At 39.8% G+C, this 24,035-nt stretch overlaps 3 protein-coding genes across 4 annotated transcripts; 1 reads left to right on the top strand and 2 right to left on the bottom strand.

Annotated features, from left to right (window-relative positions):
• Window positions 1-1,311: 1,311 nt before the first annotated feature.
• snrnp40 (small nuclear ribonucleoprotein 40 (U5)) lies at window positions 1,312-9,235 on the bottom strand. The gene is made up of 10 exons (XM_028597037.1): window positions 8,962-9,235; window positions 7,927-8,056; window positions 7,709-7,802; window positions 7,005-7,170; window positions 6,625-6,747; window positions 5,436-5,556; window positions 5,246-5,328; window positions 3,161-3,222; window positions 2,004-2,107; window positions 1,312-1,607 (listed from the first exon to the last, which is right to left on the bottom strand). The coding sequence occupies exons 1-10, from the start codon at window positions 9,070-9,072 to the stop codon at window positions 1,558-1,560; spliced, it is 1,044 nt and encodes a 347-aa protein (XP_028452838.1). The 5' UTR covers window positions 9,073-9,235; the 3' UTR covers window positions 1,312-1,557.
• Window positions 9,224-13,914, top strand: zcchc17 (zinc finger, CCHC domain containing 17). 2 transcript variants are annotated; one of them, XR_003694237.1, is made up of 8 exons: window positions 9,224-9,324; window positions 10,313-10,477; window positions 11,659-11,759; window positions 11,861-11,952; window positions 12,045-12,145; window positions 12,802-12,950; window positions 13,077-13,186; window positions 13,305-13,387. XR_003694237.1 is itself a non-coding variant. In XM_028597038.1 (7 exons), the coding sequence occupies exons 2-7, from the start codon at window positions 10,339-10,341 to the stop codon at window positions 13,470-13,472; spliced, it is 750 nt and encodes a 249-aa protein (XP_028452839.1). In that variant the 5' UTR covers window positions 9,224-9,324; window positions 10,313-10,338; the 3' UTR covers window positions 13,473-13,914. The 2 variants fall into 2 exon arrangements, 1 of the variants encoding a protein (XP_028452839.1); XM_028597038.1 differs by lacking the exon at window positions 13,077-13,186 and having other exon boundaries at window positions 13,305-13,914.
• Window positions 13,915-17,208: 3,294 nt separating this feature from the next.
• On the bottom strand, window positions 17,209-20,540 carry fabp3 (fatty acid binding protein 3, muscle and heart). Its single transcript, XM_028597041.1, has 4 exons — window positions 20,313-20,540; window positions 18,544-18,716; window positions 17,776-17,877; window positions 17,209-17,682 (listed from the first exon to the last, which is right to left on the bottom strand). The coding sequence occupies exons 1-4, from the start codon at window positions 20,383-20,385 to the stop codon at window positions 17,629-17,631; spliced, it is 402 nt and encodes a 133-aa protein (XP_028452842.1). The 5' UTR covers window positions 20,386-20,540; the 3' UTR covers window positions 17,209-17,628.
• Window positions 20,541-24,035: the final 3,495 nt, after the last annotated feature.

Below are 24,035 nucleotides of genomic sequence, written 5' to 3'. Positions count from 1 at the left end.
TGCAGAAATAGAGGCAGTGAAGGAGGAAAGAAGAGACTGATAGGTAAGCACGCACTGAGTCGGATAACCATGGAGCTGGGGAGGACTTGCGAGCCTGCCGTGAAGTAAGAGGGCAGAGAGAGTTAAGAGAGGAGGATAGAATAGAAAGGAGAGTGTCTGTGGCAGCGTTGGGAGGCATGAGTAAGAGTCAGATGGAGGGAGGGTTGATAAAGTACATAACGCCAGAGAAGGAGAGCGTGAATGAATGTTACAGCGGACTAGTGTCTCTTGAGATATGGTTGCGAGAAAGTCAGACTTCAGCACCTCTGTTTAATGCACCAAGAAAAACATGGTGCTAAAATATGTCTTCAATAGCCTAGAAGCCTGGTGTGCCACATGGAAGGTAGATATGTCTTCCCTACTTTATTGAATAGACAGCTTGCAGTTCGTACTGTAAGCTAACTTAGGCTACTTACCAGCAGATGTTTCCTGAGGTTGGACATTGACATTTTCGACAACGGTTGTGGCCGGAAATGGCAAAAGACATTGTGCACATGAAAAACATGCAAAGCAACACAATTAATATTATTCAACATATAGCCTATAGCTTTTTACATAAATGATTCAGATGTAACCCCCAATGTAATCATGAACATTTTCATAGGTAACTGTAGGCTAATTTAATTACACATTTTCCCCAGTAACTGTAACAGATTAGTTACCTTTATTTTGTAATTAAATTACATAACGCCGTTACATGTAACTATTTAACCCCTACACTGCCTTAAGGGTGGTGTTTAGTACTGCACTATAACTGATAGTCTATTACGTTTTTAAATATTGCTCTAATGAATTTCTCCACCTTATGTTTGAAAGGTGCTAAACAAAACGTGCCTTGCCTTACTACAGAACAAAGCTCCAAAATATTTCATTCTAATAGATGAAGTGACCCATAATCAAAGCCCTACTTAGCTAAGAAAACCCATGACCCATGTCGTGAAATAAGACTGGAGGGAAAAAAAAAAAACAGCTGCAGTCACATGCCAGTGACTCTATATAGTGCTAATTAAACTGACCTAATTCATTATTACGATCGATAGATAGATAGATAGATACTTTAGTATTCCTAAAGGGAACAAGTTAAAGTAGTAATGGATGAATTATATAAAATAACTTGTTTTATCTGTGCATAAACAGATCACATTGTTCAACAGTTTGCCTATTTTTTATTCATATCTGGTAGATAAAACCAGCAGCAGGTTGCATATAAAACTATTATAAACACAGGAAGGCATCATAATGACAAAATAATCTCAAACTTTTTTTTAACAGAATACTCAAGTTTATTAAAAAGAAACAAATCAGAATAAAAAACAAGTCATTGTGGAGATTGTTGTGACTGATAGTAAACTTCAAACACATCCTGAGGTTGTTCTGCGACAGGCTGAAGCATATGAAATTACAGAGACTCCTAACCTTCTGTCGAACACCACCTATCCACTTCTAAGGCAGGACACTCGCTTGCAGGACACATACACACACACACACACACAACGCATATCCAAGTTAACAAACACCCTACTGAATTTCTCCCATGTAGAGCCTTTTATCACTGGAGCCAGACAGCACTGTGTAGAGGGACAAAGAGAAAGATAATTAAACTCTTATTGTTAAGTGTCATAACAGGGCTTTTGGGCCATGACAAATATGAGAGATGCACAAGTTTAAAGAATCAAACAAATTTATTTAACAAAAGTAATGTAGTTGCAAAGCATAACAAAGGAACACATAACATGGTATGTAAATGTCAGTAAGATCAGTATGTCTTGAGGTGAACTAACTCAAAATGTCGAGTGAGTGTTGGGCGACGAGCACATTCTAGCAAAACCACATGAATATTAAAATGAGCTTCCCTCCAGATCTCATGGCTCTCTGCTCAAGATTACTGCGTAAATATCTCTATTCCATTCTTCTAATGTGTATTACAGCATGTATCCTGGGACTAAAACAGTAGTTGGACTCACCTATAGGCTCCTCTGGATGAAATGCCACTTCGTTGACTGAGCCGGCGTGGCCCGGCAGCTTGTACAGGATTCTACGTGATGTGGTGTCCCAGATATACACAAATCTATAAACACAGACAACAGAATGACTCCTGATGTGAGAGAGCTGAGACATATGAGAGTGAATGATTATGGCATTTTTGTTACAATACATTTTGTGCTGTGTATTTATATCAAGTTACACTGTTGTTGGTGGAGAAGAGAAGTTGAAAGAGGTCAGTTGCACAGAGAACATTACAGCTAGCTTGCAATTTAAGATTTAGACTTATCTAGAAAGATAAAACGGTTATAATGTAACCTCTTAAAAAGGCATATACTATTAAATGGGTTGCCAGATTGAATGTCTACATGACAAAATGAGGAAAGCAGGTGAGCTTTTCTGGAGGGCTCGTATGTACTGGGGAGAAGCATATACTATGTGCTTATGGTGTTGTCCATATGCATGTTTATTTGGTTTACAGTTTATTGTCTATTTCATTGTGTTGTCTTGAATGTTATGGTTATTATCTTATCTTGTCTGGGTAGGTGGTGATGACGACGAGTGGGATGGGGGTCGTGGGGGGGTGTTCATGTTGTAAATTGTATGTTTTGTATGCTGTTTAAAAAAAATGAATAAAAACTGTTCATCTAAAAAAAAAAAAAAAAAAAAAAAAATGCATATATTTTTCTCAACAAATAAGGTTATGATGCATATGTATTTTTGAGTTTATAGGGATACTTATAGTTGTTCATGTTGGTACAGTATGTCTAATTTAAGAGTTTCTTAAATCAGAAATTCATTTCTTTCTATTTTAAATCAGTAACATTCTATATATTTTGTGTATACACACATCATTTACTTAAATATTTGTTTATCCCCTTGTTATTCTCTTTTTAACCCTTTTTTTGTTAAAAAAGTAAAGAAAAGACATATAAGACAACATAATGTTAAAACATGTAAGTGGGACTTTAGTCAAGGACTGTATCTCTTCTCTCAAAAAAAAAGTTGAAAGATGAAAATATTTTATAATCACAGTAACAAAATGAATTTCCCCCAAACTAGATAAACCTTTAGCATACAGTATGTGTGTGCACAAGCATGTAAACGAGGTGTGCGTGTTCGTTTCGTTGCCTCTCACCTGTCAGCTGAGCCGGCAGCTATCTTACTGCCGTCAGTAGACCAGGAGCACCTCAGCAAATTCTGAAAGACAGATGTCGTAAACTGCATTAGCAAGATGACACAAGCGTTATACGTGTGAGCTGCTGTTACAGTAATAAGATGAAAGATGAACTTTTCTTTATTAGAAAATAGGGCTGCACAATATATCGTTTTTTTAATCTGCATCGCAATATTAACTGGCACAATATACACATCGAGAAAGGTTGAAACATATCGGGTAAGACACAAAGATTTATTGTGTTATTTGAAAGACAATATCCGTAGAAAACTGCACTGTATTCTTTTTTTAGTGGTGTCCTTTATATTCACTTTGTTCAATAAAAGAATGTTGGAAATTATTTCCGTTTATTTGTTTTAAATTCAACAGGCAATTTATTGTATTTTAGCAGAATACTGAAAGCAGCAGAAGTGTAGAACTGAGTACACTACCTGTTTATTTATCGCAAGTAACATCGTTATCGCAATATTCAACAACATTATCGCATGTTGCACATTTTCCTCATATCGTGCAGCCCTATTAGAAAGGACAGCAGAGTGATGGGTGAGGCAGGGGGAGGATGAAAGGAGATGTCGTGCAACCGTGGTCGACAACAGGCGTAAACACCGCCAGCAAGACTGCAGCTGTTAGTCACTTATGCACAAAGTTATAGACTATCAGTTCACAGGATATAAGTACCAAGTGCTGTTTACTTAGAAAATGACATGTTTTGATGCCTTTTTCAGAATAGAAAATCTTTGAAAATGACACAGTGGGTGGTAAAAATGATTATACAGTTCAGTATAATCCTTCGCCCTGGATGCTATTGTTATATCAGTCTAATGTCTTTAGCGAAGTCGGAGTGGTTAGCTGATGGACAGGGTCAGATTGACACGTCACATGAGGGGGCGCGTTTGTGTGATGCTGATTTATAGTGCATTCCATTTGTACTCGAAACTCGGATTTTCCGAGGTCAAAGTCGGAAACAAGACCCCCGACCTTGAATTTCCAAGCTTGGAACTCGGGCAACCACAGAGTACCCCAAGCTAAAAATCCAACATGGCTGCTCTGTGCGTCAACAGTTGTGAAAACTGTAGTAACATACAGTTATAAGCACTTATTCATACACGCAGCGCTGTCCATAGTCCATCTGTGGACAATGCTGTTACTCTGTTTGTATGCACAAAAACAAACAAAAACAGTTCTTATAAACTGGCATTGCTAAAAATGGCTAACCTGGCTAGAGCTAATGAAAACAATAAAAATCCGACTTGTAAATGGAACGCATGTAACTCGGGTGTGACGTCATTCCCAGCTTCGGCTTCCGAGTTCCAAGGTAAATGGAACGCACTATTAACCCGGCCCAAGCGGACAGGTGGGAGAGATTTGAGGAAGAGACTTGTGGAGGAGATTCAGCTTGAGATTGATTCCAGAAAATGGAAGCAAGCACGCTGAAGCTAAGAAGCCACAAGGAAAACACTATTGGATAGAGACTCCGAGAGAAAGACGGTTTTCTGATTGAAGGGACGTTTTCTTGTTTCCCACAATACTACTTTTGTAAATACACCTTTTAAAACCTGAACTGCACACAAAAGGAGCGGGCTGGCAGAGAAGGCAACGAGAAACGCTGGAGCTGCTCAGAACAGGCGAGCAGGCTGTCGCTCCTGACGAACGACATCAGCAGGCCCGGCTCCAGAGCATGAATTGAAACAGCGGCTGGGTGAGTCAGTTTAACACTGACAAGTGCAATCCCTCTAGAAGTAGGAAAGACTTACACTCATCTAGGCCAGCTTAGGTCTCACTCTCACGTTTAAGGCACATACGCAGGGAGAGGAGACAATATAATTAATGTTGCAAGCTAGGTTAGCCTTGAGAAGCTGTGTTTTGTTGTTCAACGAGCCTAGGTTAGCTTAAGCATTGTTACAATTGAGGGCTTTCATCCAGAATTTGAACATTCGTGTGTGTTATTTAGCTTTAGCTGCATTACAGTATCAACAATGAAAAAAAACTATCAGTGCTGTAAGTTCAAGTAGACTACATAGTGGGTCAGAGAATTATTTATGTTACCTTTTCAAAGTTGTGAACGTTGCCCTGGAAAATCTTCACACATCTCTCCTTTGGTGCAAATGGTCGAACATCCCAAATACGCACTACACAAAGACAAAGGCCAAATCAAGGACTCAGCCATAGATCATTTAGTGTTATGAGCTGAGAAAAGACCATTCTTATATTCTAAATATACACACAAACTTCCCACCTGTGTTGTCCATGGAGTTTGAGAGAAGGTATGATCCCTCAGAACTCAGGCTGAGTCCAGTTACTGAGTCCCCATGGCCGTGCATATTGTAGATCAGTTTGTTCTGCCTCAGGTCCCACACCTGCACAACACAAAACACAGCTGTTAGCAGGGTTTATACAACAGGACATACTGTATATAGGCCAAAATGTGAAGAGCAACAAGTAGAACCAATTGTCATGATTGTGGTTCGAGTCTAGGGGAAAAAGAAAAAGATTCTTCCAGCACACGAGCACACTAAAAACATCAACTTTAAAATCAGACAGGAGCCTGCAGAAGGGTTTGTAGGTAAAAGAATGAGACATAAAATCTTCTTGAATATAATTATAAAAGATGAGTGAGGCGGATGTAGCAGTGAATTGACCATTTTACGAGATTAGCTGCACCTTAACTAAATGACCTTAATACTGTATTTAAGCACCTTATTATATACTTTGTTATGGCCGAATTTCAAATGCAATGCACTGCATCCTAAATTAATGATCTCATCACCTTTAACAGAAGTGTGAGCAATCCTTTGTTGCTGCCGCTATCACAGTGTTTTATATCTGCAGTCATTCTTGTAATTCAGTGAGGATGGGTACTTAGGGAAAAACTAGCAGTTAGGGAGAGACAACATACAGAACACAGCACCCTGACAATGTCCATTTTCTTCTGGTTTGGTTTCCTTTTATGTTTGTTTACTTTATGTAAATTCTTGCACCATGCCGGCCATGCTATCTTGGACATCTGTGTCCTATATCTCTACTAACAAATTAATTTCCATGACTTCTTCACAGTTGATGATTCCATAATCATTATTTGCCAGCAGAGCTGGACGATAAAACAAGAATTTTGAGATGCCAGCAATAGCAGTCACTGAACGACCTATTTTGGCCATGCTGATATGTGTTGTAAATGCTTTCCACAGGTGCTTTCAGAAATTATTATTGTCAATTCATTGTTACAGATAACCATACGTTATTGTGACATTGATTTTTTTTTACTTCACATCCCAATTTTGCCAGCATCAACAATATGCATTGATGGCTTAACACCTAATTTGAATCTCTCAGATCTGATCGTGATATTTTAAAAGAAAAAGATTTTCCAGGACATTATCATTTTCAGTGTAATTCCCAGGTTTTCTGTGTATGCTGGAGCCCAGTACCTTGATGTCGTTGTCGATGCCTCCTGACAGGATCTGATCACTGGTGTCATTGAATGTCGCAGCCAGCACCTGGTAGGTGTTCTGGAAAGTGTGGATCGCCCCTTTCTTACGAATGTCCCACAGCTATAACAGTGACAAACACATGTAGAAAGATAAACAGGAGCCTGATCAGACCAAACAACTGAACTGGAGTATTTGAGATCAATTTGTGACAAACATAATATCATCATCATAATCATTTCCCAAAACATTGTCTATTATTGAGACGAGTGAGTTGTTATCTCCCAAAAATGTAATCCAATAATCTAGGATAAAATAAATCTAATTACAAGTTATCTAATCTCTACACAAGCCAATTTATTTGCAGCTGGAAATCTCACCTTGACTGTCCCGTCATCACTGCCGGTGCAGACGAGTTGGGGCCCTCGGCGGGCCGGGTAGCAGGTGTTAACGAAGGAGGTGTGGCCCTTCAGACGTTTGATCCTCTCGCCTGTTTCACTGTCCCACACACCTACAGTCTTGTCTGTGCTCGCCGAAAACAGCATGCTGAAATACACAGCAAGAAAACACAGTTGGTCAGCACTTTCTAGACATATTTATCAACCTGCTGTTTTAACCCATGAATTAAGAAGCATGAGTTTGACATGTCTCTTGCCAATTATATCAGCCAGCTATTAAACTTTAACGAACGGCAACTGTGCGTTATCCTTCATTGATTGCCGAAACTAGATTAAACACTTTTGCTTGGTAAGCTTGGTTTGGACCTATATGAGTGATGAATAGCTGATAATGTTACAAACTTTGACACTGAAGCTGCCAAATGCCAATATTTGCAGCTACTGTAACCATGTTTTATTCTGACAGCTGTCATTCAAAAAGTTCCAAGGACTGTGTGTTACTATAATTGTATAATTTGACACAAAAGGTACAACCTCTCATACTCCATCATGGACTCACTGTTTTGACAAGCTCCAACACCAAAATAACAAGATGACAATTTAAAAGTTTTTAAGCTATTTGTTAATAAAGCTTATTATCTTGAGTGAAGTATATGACGTTTTACTTTATCTGTGATCGTTCATACCTGCCATCTGTGTTGTAGTGCAGCTCCATCACTGCTCCGCTATGGCCCTTCATAGTGGCATAATTGTCACAATCTCCATACACATTCCACATCACTGCAGCAAAGAAAAAAAGAGTGTACAACACGTTATTCACAGTAACTGAGAGTATGAATAAGTTTAACAAGAATGCGTGAACTGCAGGATTGTCTCTTTAATTCTTTCAAAACTAATATCTTACAAATGAGCCTGTCAAATCCTGAGGAAGCCAGTGTGGCTCCGTTGGGGTGAAACTTGCAGCAATAGACCTCGCCCTCGTGGCCAGACATCAGCATAATGGGAGCCTGCAGGCTGGAGCTCCGTGGGGGACCCTATGGAAGACACATAAAAAGGTCAAATAAGTGGCATTAGAGCCTAACAGACCAATAATAGTTTATCCATGGTAAATGTGTAGCAGCATGTGCCAACCAATAAGTACAGAGTTCTGCAGTACAGAAATGCCAAAGACATGTTTGAGGTTATTCAGAAACAGCGTTGTCTTTACATAGTTTGTCCAGGGGAGAGCACGGACGTTGAAGTTATATTACAAAATAAATCATTCGTCATAGGATTTTAAATATCGATATTGACCACAGAGATCCAGTATGGCCTGGGCTATGTTGAGTATCAATAGTTATTCATAATAACTAAATAGGTAAGTTGTCCAGTTGATGTTTATCACAATGAACTGCATGATAATAAGAGGGCAAACAGGGCATGGTGGCATTTTCAAGAAGTGTTATGTAAAATCGAAAGCCACAGCCTCCAAAATGAACATAAAATTGAATAAAAGAATCTTTTAAAATTAACATTATTAACACAAATGTAGTGCAAAAGTACTGCATTAGGTTTAGCTAGGTGTAGCTAAAAAAATAAAAATAAAACTTGCCGCTGCGTCCATTACAATGACAAGACCTTTAAACATTATTAGTGTCACATAATCTATTTAAGTTTAAGATCCAGTTGATGTTCATCACAGTGCTGAACATGGCTGAATGTGAATAAAACACATAAAAGTATTTCCTGCATTTGAGTCAATGTAATGTTCTTTTCTTTTCCTGCTGTTTCCTGCAGGGGTTCCTGTTTATGCACCTCAAGACAATCCCTAGTGCAGTTAGTTAACTTAAGAACATGTTGGGTCTAGTAATTAATGACGGCCTATATGTTTTGGTCGCCTCTAACAAATAGCTTTGACTACTTTTCTAGTCACCAGGTATAGTAACGTTACTCTACGTACCATGGCCACGAGTTGCTGAGACTGAGCCGCCGCCACCAGCTCCGTCCGGGGACGCTTCACTGCGGTAGGAACCACCGCCATGTCCGCCACTCTCTTCTTAGGCTCAATCATCCCGAATAGTCAACAAAGGTCAGCAAATGCGTTGAATTTAATGCTAGAATTTATAAAAATAAATGGACGTCTTTCATGGAGGGACGTCGAGCTACGGAAAACCAACGAAGAGCAGAAAGGTACTTCTTCCGCTGGCTATGAGGCGTGTGATTGGTCAAAGCCTGCTCCGAGTGCGCTGATTGGTTTACATGACTTGTTGTTAAACTGATCTGCACCGGATGTAAAACGGAACCAGCTTTGTTAAGACGAAAGGTAACAATATTCATTTATATTTTCTTCTGACTTCGCGCTACATTGTGTACCGTTCTTGTATTTATTTGGATATACACTTCGCGCACGGGCCAATTATCTTGTTTATTTGTTTGTTTGTGTTTTGTCGTTAGCTAGCTAGCTAGAAGACAATGCTTTAATCTAGCTAACGTTGGCTAACGTTAGCCTCACTGCTACGATTCACATTCAACTAACGTTACAACATGTAAAGTTAAGTTAGCCTACATCAGTTTTTATCATATCTAAGGTTCCTCTGCACACAGTTTACTCTCTGAATCTCAACATACTCAACTATATTGTATCCCTATGTGAGAGAACTGCAGTATCTCTGCTAAATTTCAAAGAGGGATTTATGTGTGTTAATCACTGAAAATTAAATATTTAAAATAATTAACTTAACTATTCTTCATGTTGTTGAGTTCCTCTAAAGTCGTAATATCAATAGTATTAATATGTTTAAATCATAATACTAAAAATATAAAACTCAAAACTATTTATAACCATGTAATGCAATGTGATGTTTGTTTATTTAGCAATTTACACGGTATACAGTTATGAAGACTTATAGTATCCCTGTTACACTGTTTGAATTACAAACCATATTTAGTGTCATTCCTCCTGGTATGATTCAGTGATCCAAGAGGTTATGGTTTATTAGTTCAATTAAATTGGAAGGAAGGGACTATTTGGACAGATGCACTGGAATGGAGTCTTCACTATTTTTTTAATAAATATTGTTATAGTTAAAGACTTTTCTTATGAAGCGGTTTATATATTCTATCCTGTTAAAAGGTAAATTGTACAGAGATTTAAAGTAGACACTGATGTTATGTGTGTTTTCTGTAACTCTTGCCCCCAAACACTTGATTTTTGGATTCATCTACAGGATTGCCTGTGGACGAAAAACAACCTCTTTCAATTTTTATGATAGTACAAATGATTAAAATATGTTTCATTATCAATCTTCTAGATCAGCTCATTGATATCTGTGGGACAATGTCTGACAGTGATGGCCAAGGACAAGAGCCTGCTGGACTGGATGGTCTTCCACCAATGCACAGCATTTCCAAGGGAGAGGTGGTCTCTCTGCAGACCTATGGAGCCTTTGTCAGACTGCCAGGATACAAGAAGGAAGGTTGGCAAAAAGTGAATTCATCTCTATAGACTCTTATTGCAAACATGTGCAACGATCAGAGGGGGAAAAAAGTCACAAATGCAAATTGAGGAAAATTAATCAAAATAATTTGAAGAAATGTAAAAGAAGGCAAAAAAGCCACCACAAAATACAGAATTGGTAGCAGAGACACAACACAATAAGAAAACCTCATTAGGGAAATATTGTAGAGCTTGCATGGGTGAAAACGGTTAAATCCACAGTAACCTGGACAATTATAAGAAAAACATAAAACAGAGGACAATGCAGTGGCAGAAATATGCTAAGTCAACACCTGCATTCACTGCCAGGTAAAACCACTGCATCAGAGATGGGACTTTGGCCAGAGCAGAATGCAGAGAATGCAGCAACCAAGAGGCAGCCCTCTTTCCCAGAGTCTAGTGCATGCATAGTGTCTGTGCCAGTCTGACAGTGCTGTCTCCGCGAGAGTTAGAAGAGACTGCAAGGCACCTACATGATGCTACTGAATTTCTTCTCTGATTGCTGGCAGTAAGGTAGCCAGCATCCTGCAATCTGTGGGCGTACCACAGCATATAACATATATACAATGCAAGTGTATTATATTTAAATGTTTTTAATATGTTGACTTATTTTTTATATGTTAGCACAGTCACTCAGTTTGAGTTCTATGACTTCCTAGTAAAAGTTGTGCATGAGGAATTTGTGGTTGGCCTGAGTTGTTAAGAAGTGGAACAGATTGATGAAGTTGGATGTCATCAATATAATATATATTTACAATTACTTTTTTGATTGTGATTTGTTGTGGCACAATTGTCCTTGATCTGCATGTCAAACAAAATACCTGCTGCCACCACTGGAGGGCGAACTAAGCAAAGTTTACTGGGATAAATTCAACTTTATAACCATGGTTCTGAGAAAATGTTTCTAAGAAAGTTTAAGATTGAAATATTTTATTTAAGTTAGAACTGGTTTGAACTGGGAGTTCAGAATGGATGTAATGTGAAAATGCAAATGTCTTAAAGATTTCTAATGATCAGAAGAATCTTTGATTCTTGATGAAATTAAAGCATATATTTCATCGTCAGCAAAACAAATGACCTTTTTAATTTGAAAGCAATTTCTGCTCAGCATGTTATGCATTTCTTTGATTGATATCTACACTAATTCCCTTGCACATACAGGCCTTGTACATGTGAGTGAGATGTCAGCCACACGGATTGAGAATGCTTCAGAGGTTGTCGATATGGGGGAACAGGTGTGGATTAAAGTCATTGGGAGAGAGGTAACCACACACACACACACACACACACACACACACACACACACACACCATGTGTCAGTGAAGTGAGCAGGATGACTGCAGCTCTGTTCACTGTCTCGAAGATTCGGGATGACAAGGTGAAGTTGTCCTTCTCAATGAAAGCTGTCAATCAGGGAACAGGGCAGGACTTGGACCCAAACAATGTTATGGCAGAGTAAGTACTTACAGTTTAATTTTGTTATATATGTGTGTTTCTGCATGGGTGTATGGACCGGTCTGTGTTCTATCATCTGTGTGTGATTGCAGGCAGGATGCGAGGCGCCGTAAGCAGTTTAGAGACCACACAGGCAACAGGATCACATTGGAGGCTGTACTCAACACAACATGCTCAAAGTGTGGATGCAAGGGTACGACAACAACATCAAACAAAACAACATATCATATCATTAGAAAACACAGACTGCATTGGTTTCCTACAATTTCTACTGGGAAATTTGCTCATATTATTATTTACCCTTTACTTTATTGTGTTGTATATCTTTTTTGTGCACATTATAGGTTTACAAATTGAAAAAGCCCAAAGTCAACCTCAAAGGGACTTACCATCTCCAACAGAAAACACTGTTCAACTGCTCCAAACTGCTCTATTGTAGTCCAGCCTTTTACTTCCGTGACAAACGTGCGTCACTTTGTAACACGCGTTATAATGCTTGCCTAGCTGCTAGCATGGCACGCCCTCATACTCTGCAACTGACAAGCTAGCAGTACTTACTGCACATGTGCGACTCCCAACAAAGATGGTACAGAAGTGAGATGCCTCACTCTGTAGCTAAAACAGAGAGCTGAAAAGAGGAGCTGCAGCAATGTGCAGTACAACAAAAATATGGTGTTTTCTGAAACTTAAACCACATACCTATTCTGGTACAACCTCTAATTGCAATTATGAACCTGAAAATGAGCATCATATGAGCACTTTAAAAATTAAGGAACACGCCGAACACGGAATTTATCTTATTCCCTTTAAATTTGTGCAGCAGTTTTAATAAATTGTTACTCTTTTCAGGTCACTTCACAAAAGACTGTTTCTCTGCTCCGGGCTTGCAGTACGCTCTTTTGCCTGAAGAGGACGAAGAAGAGCAACGGCAGCAGCAGCAGCAGACCTCCGCTGTTTCAACACAGCAAGACTCAGACAAAAAGAAGAAGAAAAAGAAGGTCAATATGTGACAATTAATGTCCCGCATGGCTATCACTTCCTTTTTTTTCTTCCCCCAGCTCTCCTCCACCTTTCATTTTGTGTGAGTCATCTACTGCAACAACCCACACGTCTCTGTATGGCAGGGCATGTCTGCGGTTGCTTATGCTGAAAGATACAAGACTGCTGTAAAAAGCGTTTGAAAGATTCCAGTTTGGTGCTGATGCAAACAATTGTTTAGTCATTTAGTTTTGAGGTATTGAAACTGCTGTCTGCTTCTTGCATAATTCTGTGTTGTCATTTTTGTTGCACTTTTTATTATTAATTTTATTGCCACACAAAACAAATGTTCTTCTTATACGTTTATCCTCCAGGAGAAGAAAATGAAGAAGAAGAGGAAGAGGGATAGGAAGGAGTCAGAGAGCGACAGCAGCAGCAGCGGCGAATGCAAATCTAAGAGGAGGCGCCATGAGCACACTCACGACAAAGAGGACAAAAAGAAGAAGAAACACAAGAAACACAGATCACACAAACACAGCTGAGACAGCCACACAAAATACATCTTCAGTCACACACTGCAGCTATCGGGCATAAGAGGAAGTGGGTAGCTTCTTTTCATAATCTCTCCACCGACCACTCATTATAGAAACCTTCATTTAAGTTTTCCTTACTGTCTCTCCATGTTGAAAGAATGCTAAGATTTCCTATCAAGTTTAAAGAATCAAAATAGGTCACAAAAATCAGGTGACAAGCCACACTTGTTCAAAAGTAACCTCTGGCTGCCTCAGAGGGAGGAGTTTACACAACATATGTAACCCAATAGGTGTAACCAGTATGACAGCAAGTGGCTATCCCTTTTGAAATCCAGATGTTTACATCTATGCGGTTTAATTAAGCAGACATGAAGACCGTAAAGCTGAATCTTGTGGGGATCTAACATAAACAAGCCACACAGAGAAAGCTATATACACACACACACACACATATAGGAAGTAGTAAAGAAAAAAAAAACAGGATGTGTAATGCACAAGCAAGCGTGACAGGAACTTCAAGCTATGATGATATCCTGACTGTGTGCCCCTCATTGTGAACATACAGTAGACTGTGTGGTTGAGAGGTGTGTGTTTGTGTATCTTGTCTCCAGGGGACTGCTTGCAGGAGAAACAACCCTCTTCCTGCATGTCAACTGTTAACTCCATTAAATTTTATTTGTGAAGATAAAAAAAAAAATGCCTCTTGATGTCTTTGTTCGTCAACCTTGATCTCATAATGCTGGTTGGGTCTGGTCCACCCTGGGGTCTTTTAAGGTTAATGTTTTCAAGTAAGGTAGGGGTGTCTCAGGCCAGAGGCCTATACCCAGGGTTTCCCAATCCAGCAGCGCGCGCGTTCACATAAAAGAGGCAGTGTTTGCACAGCACGACCAATCGCATCTACCAGAGCCGCATATTTTTTATATCAAGAGCAAACTATAATTCTACATAAATAAGAAGAACACACACGGTTTTACAGGCAAAATGCAATACAGTCTCTGCTTCCTAAAACGGGAAGGAAAGCTGGCAAAAAAAGAATAGCCGATGCTGTAGACGCGTAAATCACAGCGCTTATCATTGTCACTTCCCCATCGGTCAGGCATAAGATCTGACCATAACTACGCTTGTGCTTTCCATAAACTCGTTGCTTTAGACTTTTATTCCAGTTGCAAACTTGGCAATGGTAAGCGACTGTGAGAGCTAATAAATAATATAAAAACGTAATTCAAACCGATGTGCGCATTGGCAACATACGGCTCAAGAAGCTGACAAATAGCCTTTACGTAATTCCCTCTGCTTAAAATCTATATCTTTCATAATAAATACTCATCAGGGTATGTTAACGGGGTTGTTTAACTTTTATGAGCGCACCTCTCTCTCTCTATCCGCGCACCGATGAGGTCCACCTGATTTTCTAATCTTTTAAGAACGGTGACACCGTTATCAATCGAGTATTTTTTTTTTTTTTTACACCGGTTGAGCTCTGATCTCCAACTTAACCTACTCTCGACCAGGTTAGGTGTTCAGCATGAGTTACCACGGCGATTGAACACGGTAACAACTGATCCACCGTCGTGATACACAAAACCCTGGGTTGAACCTGAAGTTACCTCGTTAACGCCAGATCTTGATTCGTAGGCTATTACAGGCCTCTGGACTGAGACGAGCTGAAGGATTTACACAAACTGAATTCCAGGTTGGGTCATGTAGCCTACTGTTGAAGTTAAAAAAGTTAAAACATTGGCGATGTTTTAGAGCAATTATACTGTTAGGTCAAAAATGTAACTTATTTTATGTACACAGCTGTGAGACTGAGTGACACTGAAACTGAGCCGAAAATGATTGTTTCAATACTGATAAGCCTAATCAGCATTCGTCTGGCTCACACCTTCTCAAGCTTCTAAAGAATCATCAGGTCATGTCTGTCATTTAGCATACAGGAGAAGACTCATTGTCCCCACAGGAAAGGTAACTGTTGTTTCTGCTTTTTGGGGAGCTACTCCCTGTTGGGCCAGACTTGATTAGAACAAAGGAAATGCATATATCTCTGTAAACTTCAATAGAATCGGCACTACCATGATAAATGACCTTTGTCTGTGACCTGGAGTAAACCTGAAATCAGGGGTGTGTCCTTAACCTTGGACAGTTTCCATTCAAGGAAACACCCACAATTCCAAAGGAATATAATTCTGAAACAGAGAAGGATTCAGGGCTGCAAACTGTGACCCCACAATGGAAGCAGGTTCAGACCGCTGTTTACAGTGTATTGTTTTGTCATGTCACAAGACTGTTTTTATGTGACTCCCACAAGGAGAAGCTTGATTCAGTCCGCTGTCAGCTGCAGTGTAACGTTTGTATTTTGTCTTGTCATTTTCATCATGTTGTTTATTAAACCTTTTGCTTAATCTTTCAATTGGACCAAGCCTCTCCTTCCTCCTCAGAAATCAAACGATCACGTCTTTTAGAGTTTCTTCGCAGTACCATAGGTCAAAGTTGCAAAAAGTAGCTTTTTGTTCTTCTTTTCTTTTCAAACGATACAGTAACCCCTGTTAACTGTCAATGTAAGACAAGATAAGGCGATGTTAAGGAATTTCCATCTTGTTTCTTTTGTGCTGCTCTGACCTTGTCTCTAGGCTCCCACTTGTAGGATTGTGGAGAAATCGAATGTTTCCAGCTGTAGCGATTTGGCAAGACTGCTGTGAACTCCATTGGCAGTGACCCCTGTTCATTAGTCAGTCTCAAGACTCCTCTTCCTTTTCTTACGTTCTCCCTTCGCTAGTTTGCACCTGACACATGTACAATATATATTTTATATCTACGTACATCTAGTATGACCCTGAGTTTGCACAACCAGAATTGTGAGCTTGTTGCGTTATTGAGAATATTTTGAATAAAATATTTCCACACAGAATTATACTTTCAACACATTGTCACCTGCCTTTGTTTACCATGTATCCAATACTTTTAGCTATGCAGATATATTTGCAGTATATATTTGATACAAGATGTCTATACCCATAATCTCTATTTTGCATTGAGTTTGTCCTTTCTTCTGACCATTTCAGTTCAGGGTAACTTTAGTTGCCCTGCTGCGCCCTTTCACCCCTTCCCCCTGCCTCTAGTTGGCAGGCTGTCACTCACATGACATCAATCTACTGTGGGAGCGAAAGATCCAAATTTAGAAATCACACACGCACCTAATGCACAAGTATGGGACATGACAGTATCTGCAAACCTAGTAAAAGCAAACTTTCCCCTCACTAAGTCAGGGCAAGATATACACACACACACACATACACACACACACACACACACAGAGGAGCTATAATTACCTGAGTATCTGTAAAACTAGCGGTGTTGGAAACTATGGTCACATTCTGTGTATATACTTGTACAATTGTGTTGCCCTACTCAACTTTTGCCTGGAGTGCGTTCAAGTCCACAACACTTAGAAAGTTTAGCTCTGAATTCATGACCGCGACTAACTTTTACTGCGCCCTTGGGCTGAAGCTCCCTAAATGACACTGTACATAATTATTTACTGATCGCAGCTGCCCAGGCATTTAATTACATGATACAATATTCCTCAAATTCTACAATAAATTAGAATAATGTGAAATTTCCCTCAAGGATATTTCCTCATTTCAGTCCCAGTTGAGTAATCTTTGTCTTTAGTCAGTGAACTTTCTGTGCCGGGAACTACCAACTATGTACAAACATTAAACATCTCAAGAACGAACACATCCCGGAGCATTTTCATTGTTTTATCAGTTTGCCCAGCAGTGTACACAATTTTATTTTTTTCAATAGGCAAACTTTTCCAGGTTTAACATAGGCACCATGACATAACACATTTAAAAAAAAAAAGAAATGCAGAACTGGATTTTAAAAGAAAACAACAACAAATCATTGGACTATATTCAGTGTGTCTTACAGTAGGAGGAACACACACTATAAAGAAAAGTACAGGGAGAAAAGGGAGCTCACAGTCAGCAGTAATGTTAATACTTAGCATACAGTATGAAGGGACATTGATGGGAATCTGCAGTAGTAGTCTGCAGTGCCATGCAAGGGGATTGCTTGGCTTGGGTTGAAGTGGTGTTAAGGCATTTGGGGGTGTGATGCTTTAGCTGATGCAAGTAGATGTTGGAGGGAGGGTTTCAGTGTTTTACTCCGCCTTCACGTAGTGACGTTTGCAAACGACATTCCCCATTGAAAGTGTCTGTGATGAAGAGAGAGAAAGACAGTTAAAAAAAAAACTAAAAACAATGAACACACATACTGTTAAATGTACACATTTTGTGTGAGCACCGACCAGTGTGAGGGCGTTGCCGTTGACTTCCCTGACCAGACTGGTCTCTTTGCCGTCCCACTTCTGTATGTGCACCATCTTCCCATCCTCTATATTTACAATAGACTGGAGCGAGCAGAGAGAAAAACAGAAGGAGCTTATTACACCATAGTGTACTGTACATATTCAAGATCATATGAATCTTCTCATGAATGAATGTTTGGTTCATTAAACATTTATTTAAGTACAAATTTGAGGTACTTGCTTTGCTACTTTATACTTCTACTTAAGTACTTTTCAGTGGCAAATGCTGTACTTTTTACATCACTACATTTATTTGACAGCTACAGTTAGCCTACCTTGCAGATTAATGCTGCAATTCGCGCTCTTCTGTACTTGCTATTTTGAGTGCATAGTGCATCACACCGTATATCAAAATGTAGTGCACTACAAGTCCCCGGATGGTAGTGCACTACAATAATAATTGGTTGCAAATTATGACCAGTCCATTTTTTTTACCCCTGAACTCTGACCTTCAAAACAAGAATCACAACCTCCAACTGTGACAAATCACAGTTTTTTGTTTTGCCATCAATCTTCCTCATGACTGTTATTATCACTCTCATATATTTATGGATACTTCAGCATGCTTTAGGTGTATAGTGGGTTTCATAGAGAACCACTTAAAGACGCTTTATTAAAAAATAAACATTGTTAGAATATAAATTGAGGTTTTGCCCTTGAGTGTCAGTATTCTCACTGATCTCCTGTATGAGCAACCTGACCTCTCACCTTAACTTTCCTGTCATCGGCGGTGGTCTCGTCAAACTCCTCTCCCAGCTTGAAGTTAAGCTCTGTGTTCTTTATGGAGCTCTGAGTCTTCACCGTTACCTTGTCACCTTCCACTAAGATGATAGTGGTGGGCTTGGTCATGGTTCCCACCGCACGTGTAGCAAAGCCCACACCTGTTAAAAACAAAGACACATGGGTTATGTAATGTTTTGGGGGAGGACATACAGTAGTTGCCTTGATGCATGCAAAAAAAAAAAAAAAAAAAAAAAAACTAAGAGCTTACAGCCATGCTAGCAGCTCTAAGAGGCGAAAAATCTCAACCAATTAAAAATCAAAAATGTCAACCTTGTGGTGGCGTTACATGAAGAGTCAAGTAAAAAGCAGTAGCCATGCATTTGTCCTTTGGGTCTCCTTCAGCTGACACTCTCTAATCTCTATTTGACTGCTGTCCAAACTTGCAGCATGTTCTTCAAACACTGCAGGGCCCCACTGACCTGTCTGCCTGGGCATGTATGTGTGCAAACGATTGCTCGCTTTCGTGTGTGTGTGTGTGTGTGTGTGTGTGTGTGTGTGTGTGTGTGTGTGTGTGTGTGTGTGTGTGTGTGCGTGCGTGCGTGCGTGTGCTCGAGGGAGGGAGGGATCAAAAGACTACATTTCATTGGGTAATAGTGACTTAACTCCCTTGTCTACCAAAGGAGAAAATCTGTTTCAGACTGGCAACCCGGTTCATCTCCAAGAGCAAAAACAGCTACTTTCCCACAATCAATACAACAAAAAGTCGGTGTGTGTATGTGTGTGAGAGATGTGAGAGATGTGTGTCTGCATACGCCTCATTGATCAAGAGGTTTGGGGTTAGAGGTTGAAGGGTCTCTGTTTCTATGGTAATCAGAGCAGATAGGTCGATTAATTGTGGCTGAGGTCAGTAGGCATGAATCTCTCTCTTTCACACACACACACACACACACACACACACACTCAAATAGTTCAGTGTCATTCTTCACGGTTGTAAAAGTCCGAGCACCTGTCCCCATCACACACACACACAACAAACTATGTGTGAGTGTGGGTGAGATATTTGAAGCCCACTTTTTCTGTACATTCTCATCCCATTTGCTCCTCGGCATTGGGGCCATCTTAATATTCAACTCCTTTCATGGCCTCAAACAATGAACAGCTTTCTTTCAGCAGAGGTCACCCACACTATGCAAGTGTGAATGCCAGTTTGTTGCCATTCAGACTCAAAGTGGGGGTTTGCTCCACTAAAAGAAAGCCCCTCCCTCTTTTCCAGCACTTAAGGCCATGCGGTCAACCACTCTTCCTCTTTTTCCTCCCCCTCTGGTTCCCATACTCTCCCGTTTTCTTTCTTTCTCTCTTTTTCCACCCTTGTGGCTCTTTTATTAGTTTTTCTCCTATTCTCTATTTTGGTTCCACCCTTATTTACCCGTTACCTGCTTTACAGCTTGAACAGCTGCTTAAACAGGTTCAACACAAACACACCTTCAAACATCTATCTTTCCTCAGCCCATTTTCACATGTGCTCACATGCAGCACTGCGTCCTGTTACTCACGCATGCGCACACATTCACATGCATACATTTTCAAGATTCAATTTTTCTATTGTCATTAAGCAGAGTACAGAGCTAATGAAATGCTGTTAGCATCTAACAAGAGTGCAAGAATATATATATATATATATATATATATATATATATATATATATATATAGATAATATATGTACATTTACTGTACACACAAAACACACACTTACCCAGCTCCTTCATGTAGTCATCAAAGTTCTCGCTCTCCTTGAGGTTCCATGTGCCAACGAAAGCCTCTGCCATGTCTGCAGTAGTGTGGAGGAATAAGGTTGCAAGAGACTGTGTAAGGGTGTGCGTGTGTATAAGAGAGAGAGAGAGAGCGTGTGAGGCAGCAAAGGGAGGGAGTGATAGAATGAGAGAAGAGGGAGACAGTGTAGTCAGCACTACAAGCTGTGCAGCAATCCTACTGGCTGGATTTATACCGGCTGTTCATGATGTCATCAGGCTGTGCAAGGGAGGCGTGAGGAGGGGGATGGAGACTAAAGACAGGCTACTCGTAGTCTCAAGCTGTTTTTTTTCTCCTCTGTGACAGTGGGGGCTCCCCCTCCTCCCCCTCTCTTTACCCTGCCTTCTATTCTCTTAAAGCTTGGGTGTCTTTAGGTGGCCTTGTTGCTTTCACTGATCCTCCCTCTCTTACTCCTTCTCAAATGTTTCAAAATTCACATTTTCTTTGGGGTCATAAATAAATACAGTGTTGTCAGGTTGTACAAGGCTTACAATGTAGATACAACTACATTACATAGAACACTGACAAAGTGATGCAAACTAACCATTATCAAAACATGTAATTCACTTTTAAATATACTTTATTTGCATATTTACAAGTATCTGTAACAAGTGGCCTTAGGCTCGGCCCTCGTCGCCCTTGTCTGGGCCAAACATTTGCACTGAAACACACCGCACACACTACAGCCGACTGCCAAGTACCACGTACGTTTTGCGCAAGTGTGCAATGAAATAACTCGGCGGTAATCTATTCATTATTCAACAACACATCAGGGAAACCAGATACTCTGGTGAGCAGAGGTGTCAAGTAACGAAGTACAAATACTTTGTTACCTTACTTAAGTAGAAATTTTGGGTATCTATACTTTACTGGAGTAATTATTTTACAGCAGACTTTTTACTTTCTACTCCTTACATTTTAAAAATAGCCTCATTACTCCTATTTCATTTTGGCTTGTTTTTGTTCCGGCTTGTCATCGTTAAAAAAAAATACCAAAAAAACAACAAAAACCTATCCAGATAAAATCGCGCCATCCGGATAGAGTGAATTTGATTGTGGTTGGATGAGAAGTATAAACATATACCATTCCGACGCAATCCATCGCACCTGCACATGACACAAATCACATCACACTGCAGCAAGGAAATAGCAGACGTATGTAGGCTAGTACGAAGATATCCCTGGCAGAGACTCAAGAGGACTCGAGCAAAATGTCCCAACCAAGCACAAGCGAGGAGGTTGGTAGCCAGGAAGACCAGCCAACCCTTCTACATCTCTGGCCGTACCTGGAAGAATTTTTCAAAATGGTTGGATGCAAAAACAACTCCTTTCAAATGCGCTGCAAGCTCTGTATACACCCAAGTACCACGAGCTAATTGTTTCCAAAACTCGCCATCTAATTTGAAAAAGCATATTGATTATTATTATTATTTTTTTCCCCTTACATTACGTTTACTTTTATACTTTAAATACTTTTACACTTTTACTTGAGTAAAAAGCTTGAGTTGATACTTCAACCTCTACAGAAGTATTTTTAAACCCTAGTATCTATACTTGACTACTTGAGTAATGAATGTAAATACTTTTGACACCTCTGCTGGTGAGTGAATTTTATGAATATGACATTAAATATAAAGCATATGTGCATATCTTCACAGATGGATCAAAGGATCCAGAAACAGGAAACACTGGATCTGCTATTGTAGTCCTGAGTTACAGAGGGGAAGAACATCAAATTTGTTAAGTGTATTTTCAGTGGAGCTATATGCTATATTGATGGCGCTGAAATGGGTGGGAGAATATAGACCAAAGAAGGCCCTAGTCTGTAGTGACTCTCTATCTGCCCGTACAGTCTAAGATCAGGAACATCTAGTCGACATGATTTGCTCTATGAAATCATGACAGCACATGCAAGAATAAGAAGACAAGCTATTAATATTGTAAATATGTGGGTTCCTGCTCACATAGGCATTTTGGGTAATGAGAGGGTGGACAAGCTAGCCAAGCAAGCGGTGAGCAGGGGAAACATAGACACTAAATTATCAAAAATAGAAGGAAAGAGCATTGTGTGGAAAGGAAATAAACAAAGACATTTAAATAACATCCAAAAAGTGTTGGTAATGTAAGGAGAGGAGGAGGAAATAGGAAAGAAGAGACAGTCATCACCAGACTGAGAATTGGACATACTTATTTAAATAATATGCTTTCCATCATGGGAAAACATCCAACAGGGATGTGTAATAGATGTCAAAAACCAGAAACTGTGCAACAGAGCAGCTCGATTGGTTGGGGTTAGGCATTGACTTCAAGTGGTTAAGGTTAGGATAGCCTATTGGTCAGGATATAGGACCTGAACAAATCGGGCTACATTACCTTATGTAAGCATGGACACCTGGCCAATAGTAGTGTGTGAATGCTATTGTCTTGCCCAGAAGTTGCGTGGGTTCCATAATAACGCCACAGAGAGAGGTCTATTACGGTCTTTATATTAAATATCACGGTGTAGGATATTAGTTTATTAACGTTAGTTTATTTTATGTTACGTTGGAATAAAAATGCCAAAACAAGTAGTTATGTATATATCGTTGTAGGCTATGTTTGCCATTTTATGGACATGTGCAAAAATAGCTATTCCAATAGTCCGAACCTGTGTGTTTTTAGAAGGAACATTCAAACGTAATCTTTGACCCATTTTGATGTATCTATGTGTATTGCACTGATCACATGAGATGAAAAATGTAAGGAGCCTTGGGTGCGCCTGTCACAGTCATTTGTTTGTTTTCCTCACTCGTTTCCAAGATGAACAGCCAAGGCGACGCCGACGCCCACCAACACCCTAGGACCTTGATGTGTCAGGGCCAAGGGAAGTTGGGGGATGATTCATTTTTTTGAAGGTGCAAGGTTGGGGGGTTGGGGGTAATTGCACGTGATGGCAGTGATGGTAAATTAACGAGTGTCAATATACGGGTGTTGGAAGGTTGGTTCATTACTACAGTGCTTATTTTGCGCACACACACACACACACACACACACACACACACACACACACACACACACACACACACACACACACACACACACACACACACACACACACACACACACACACATACACACACACAAACTTGTGTTTGTTGTTTATATCAATTCCCTGAAGACTTACCATAACCAAAAAGATTAAATCCGGTGATAATCTATAGTTATCAACAAATCCCATGAAAAACAAAACCAACAATGAATTGATATTCATGATGAACAAACATTGTATGTGTAGCTTATTCCTCTATGCCATATACCTCAATTTTCTTCAAAAACTCTCTGATCTGCTTCTTCACAACAACCACTGGGCAAACTGCTGAACACCAGACAAGGTAGAGAGACGAGCTAATGCATTGTTGCTTTTGGTCTTTTCATGGGATTTGTTGACAATAATAACACCAGCTTCATCCATTATAAGGAAAACCTATTTAGCAACATTTTAATCTAAATGGGATAACTTATATTGGCAGGCCACTGTGAATCACACCTGAGCAAACCACTCTTAATAGTCCTCAGCACCTAAACTATGGAAAGCTCTGCCTTCTAATAAAGACGTACCTGTTTGGACAGGAGTTTTGGTTGACCTGCATGCACCTGGTTGGCTTACTTATTTACTTACTTACTAATA

The sequence above is a fragment of the Perca flavescens genome, chromosome 14 (assembly GCF_004354835.1).
Source record: "Perca flavescens isolate YP-PL-M2 chromosome 14, PFLA_1.0, whole genome shotgun sequence".
Classification (NCBI taxonomy): domain Eukaryota; kingdom Metazoa; phylum Chordata; class Actinopteri; order Perciformes; family Percidae; genus Perca; species Perca flavescens.
Note: the sequence above shows the minus strand (reverse complement) of the source record. Positions and strands in the feature narration are given on the sequence as shown.

What these genes read in the sequence shown, in the direction of transcription:
- snrnp40 (XM_028597037.1), bottom strand. Translation starts at nt 9,072, where the DNA reads ATGATTGAGCCTAAGAAGAGAGTGGCGGACATGGCGGTGGTTCCTACC. An exon ending in AGGATTTGACAGGCTCATTT is followed by an intron (nt 7,803 to 7,926) that starts GTAAGATATTAG and finishes TCTTTGCTGCAG; the next exon opens with TGATGTGGAATGTGTATGGA. An exon ending in CACTACAACACAGATGGCAG is followed by an intron (nt 7,171 to 7,708) that starts GTATGAACGATC and finishes TGTGTATTTCAG; the next exon opens with CATGCTGTTTTCGGCGAGCA.
- zcchc17 (XM_028597038.1), top strand. Translation starts at nt 10,339, where the DNA reads ATGTCTGACAGTGATGGCCAAGGACAAGAGCCTGCTGGACTGGATGGT. An exon ending in GCCAGGATACAAGAAGGAAG is followed by an intron (nt 10,478 to 11,658) that starts GTTGGCAAAAAG and finishes TTGCACATACAG; the next exon opens with GCCTTGTACATGTGAGTGAG. An exon ending in AAAAGAAGAAGAAAAAGAAG is followed by an intron (nt 12,951 to 13,304) that starts GTCAATATGTGA and finishes TTTATCCTCCAG; the next exon opens with GAGAAGAAAATGAAGAAGAA.
- fabp3 (XM_028597041.1), bottom strand. Translation starts at nt 20,385, where the DNA reads ATGGCAGAGGCTTTCGTTGGCACATGGAACCTCAAGGAGAGCGAGAAC. An exon ending in TGACTACATGAAGGAGCTGG is followed by an intron (nt 18,717 to 20,312) that starts GTAAGTGTGTGT and finishes TGTTTTTAACAG; the next exon opens with GTGTGGGCTTTGCTACACGT. An exon ending in CCGATGACAGGAAAGTTAAG is followed by an intron (nt 17,878 to 18,543) that starts GTGAGAGGTCAG and finishes TGCTCGCTCCAG; the next exon opens with TCTATTGTAAATATAGAGGA.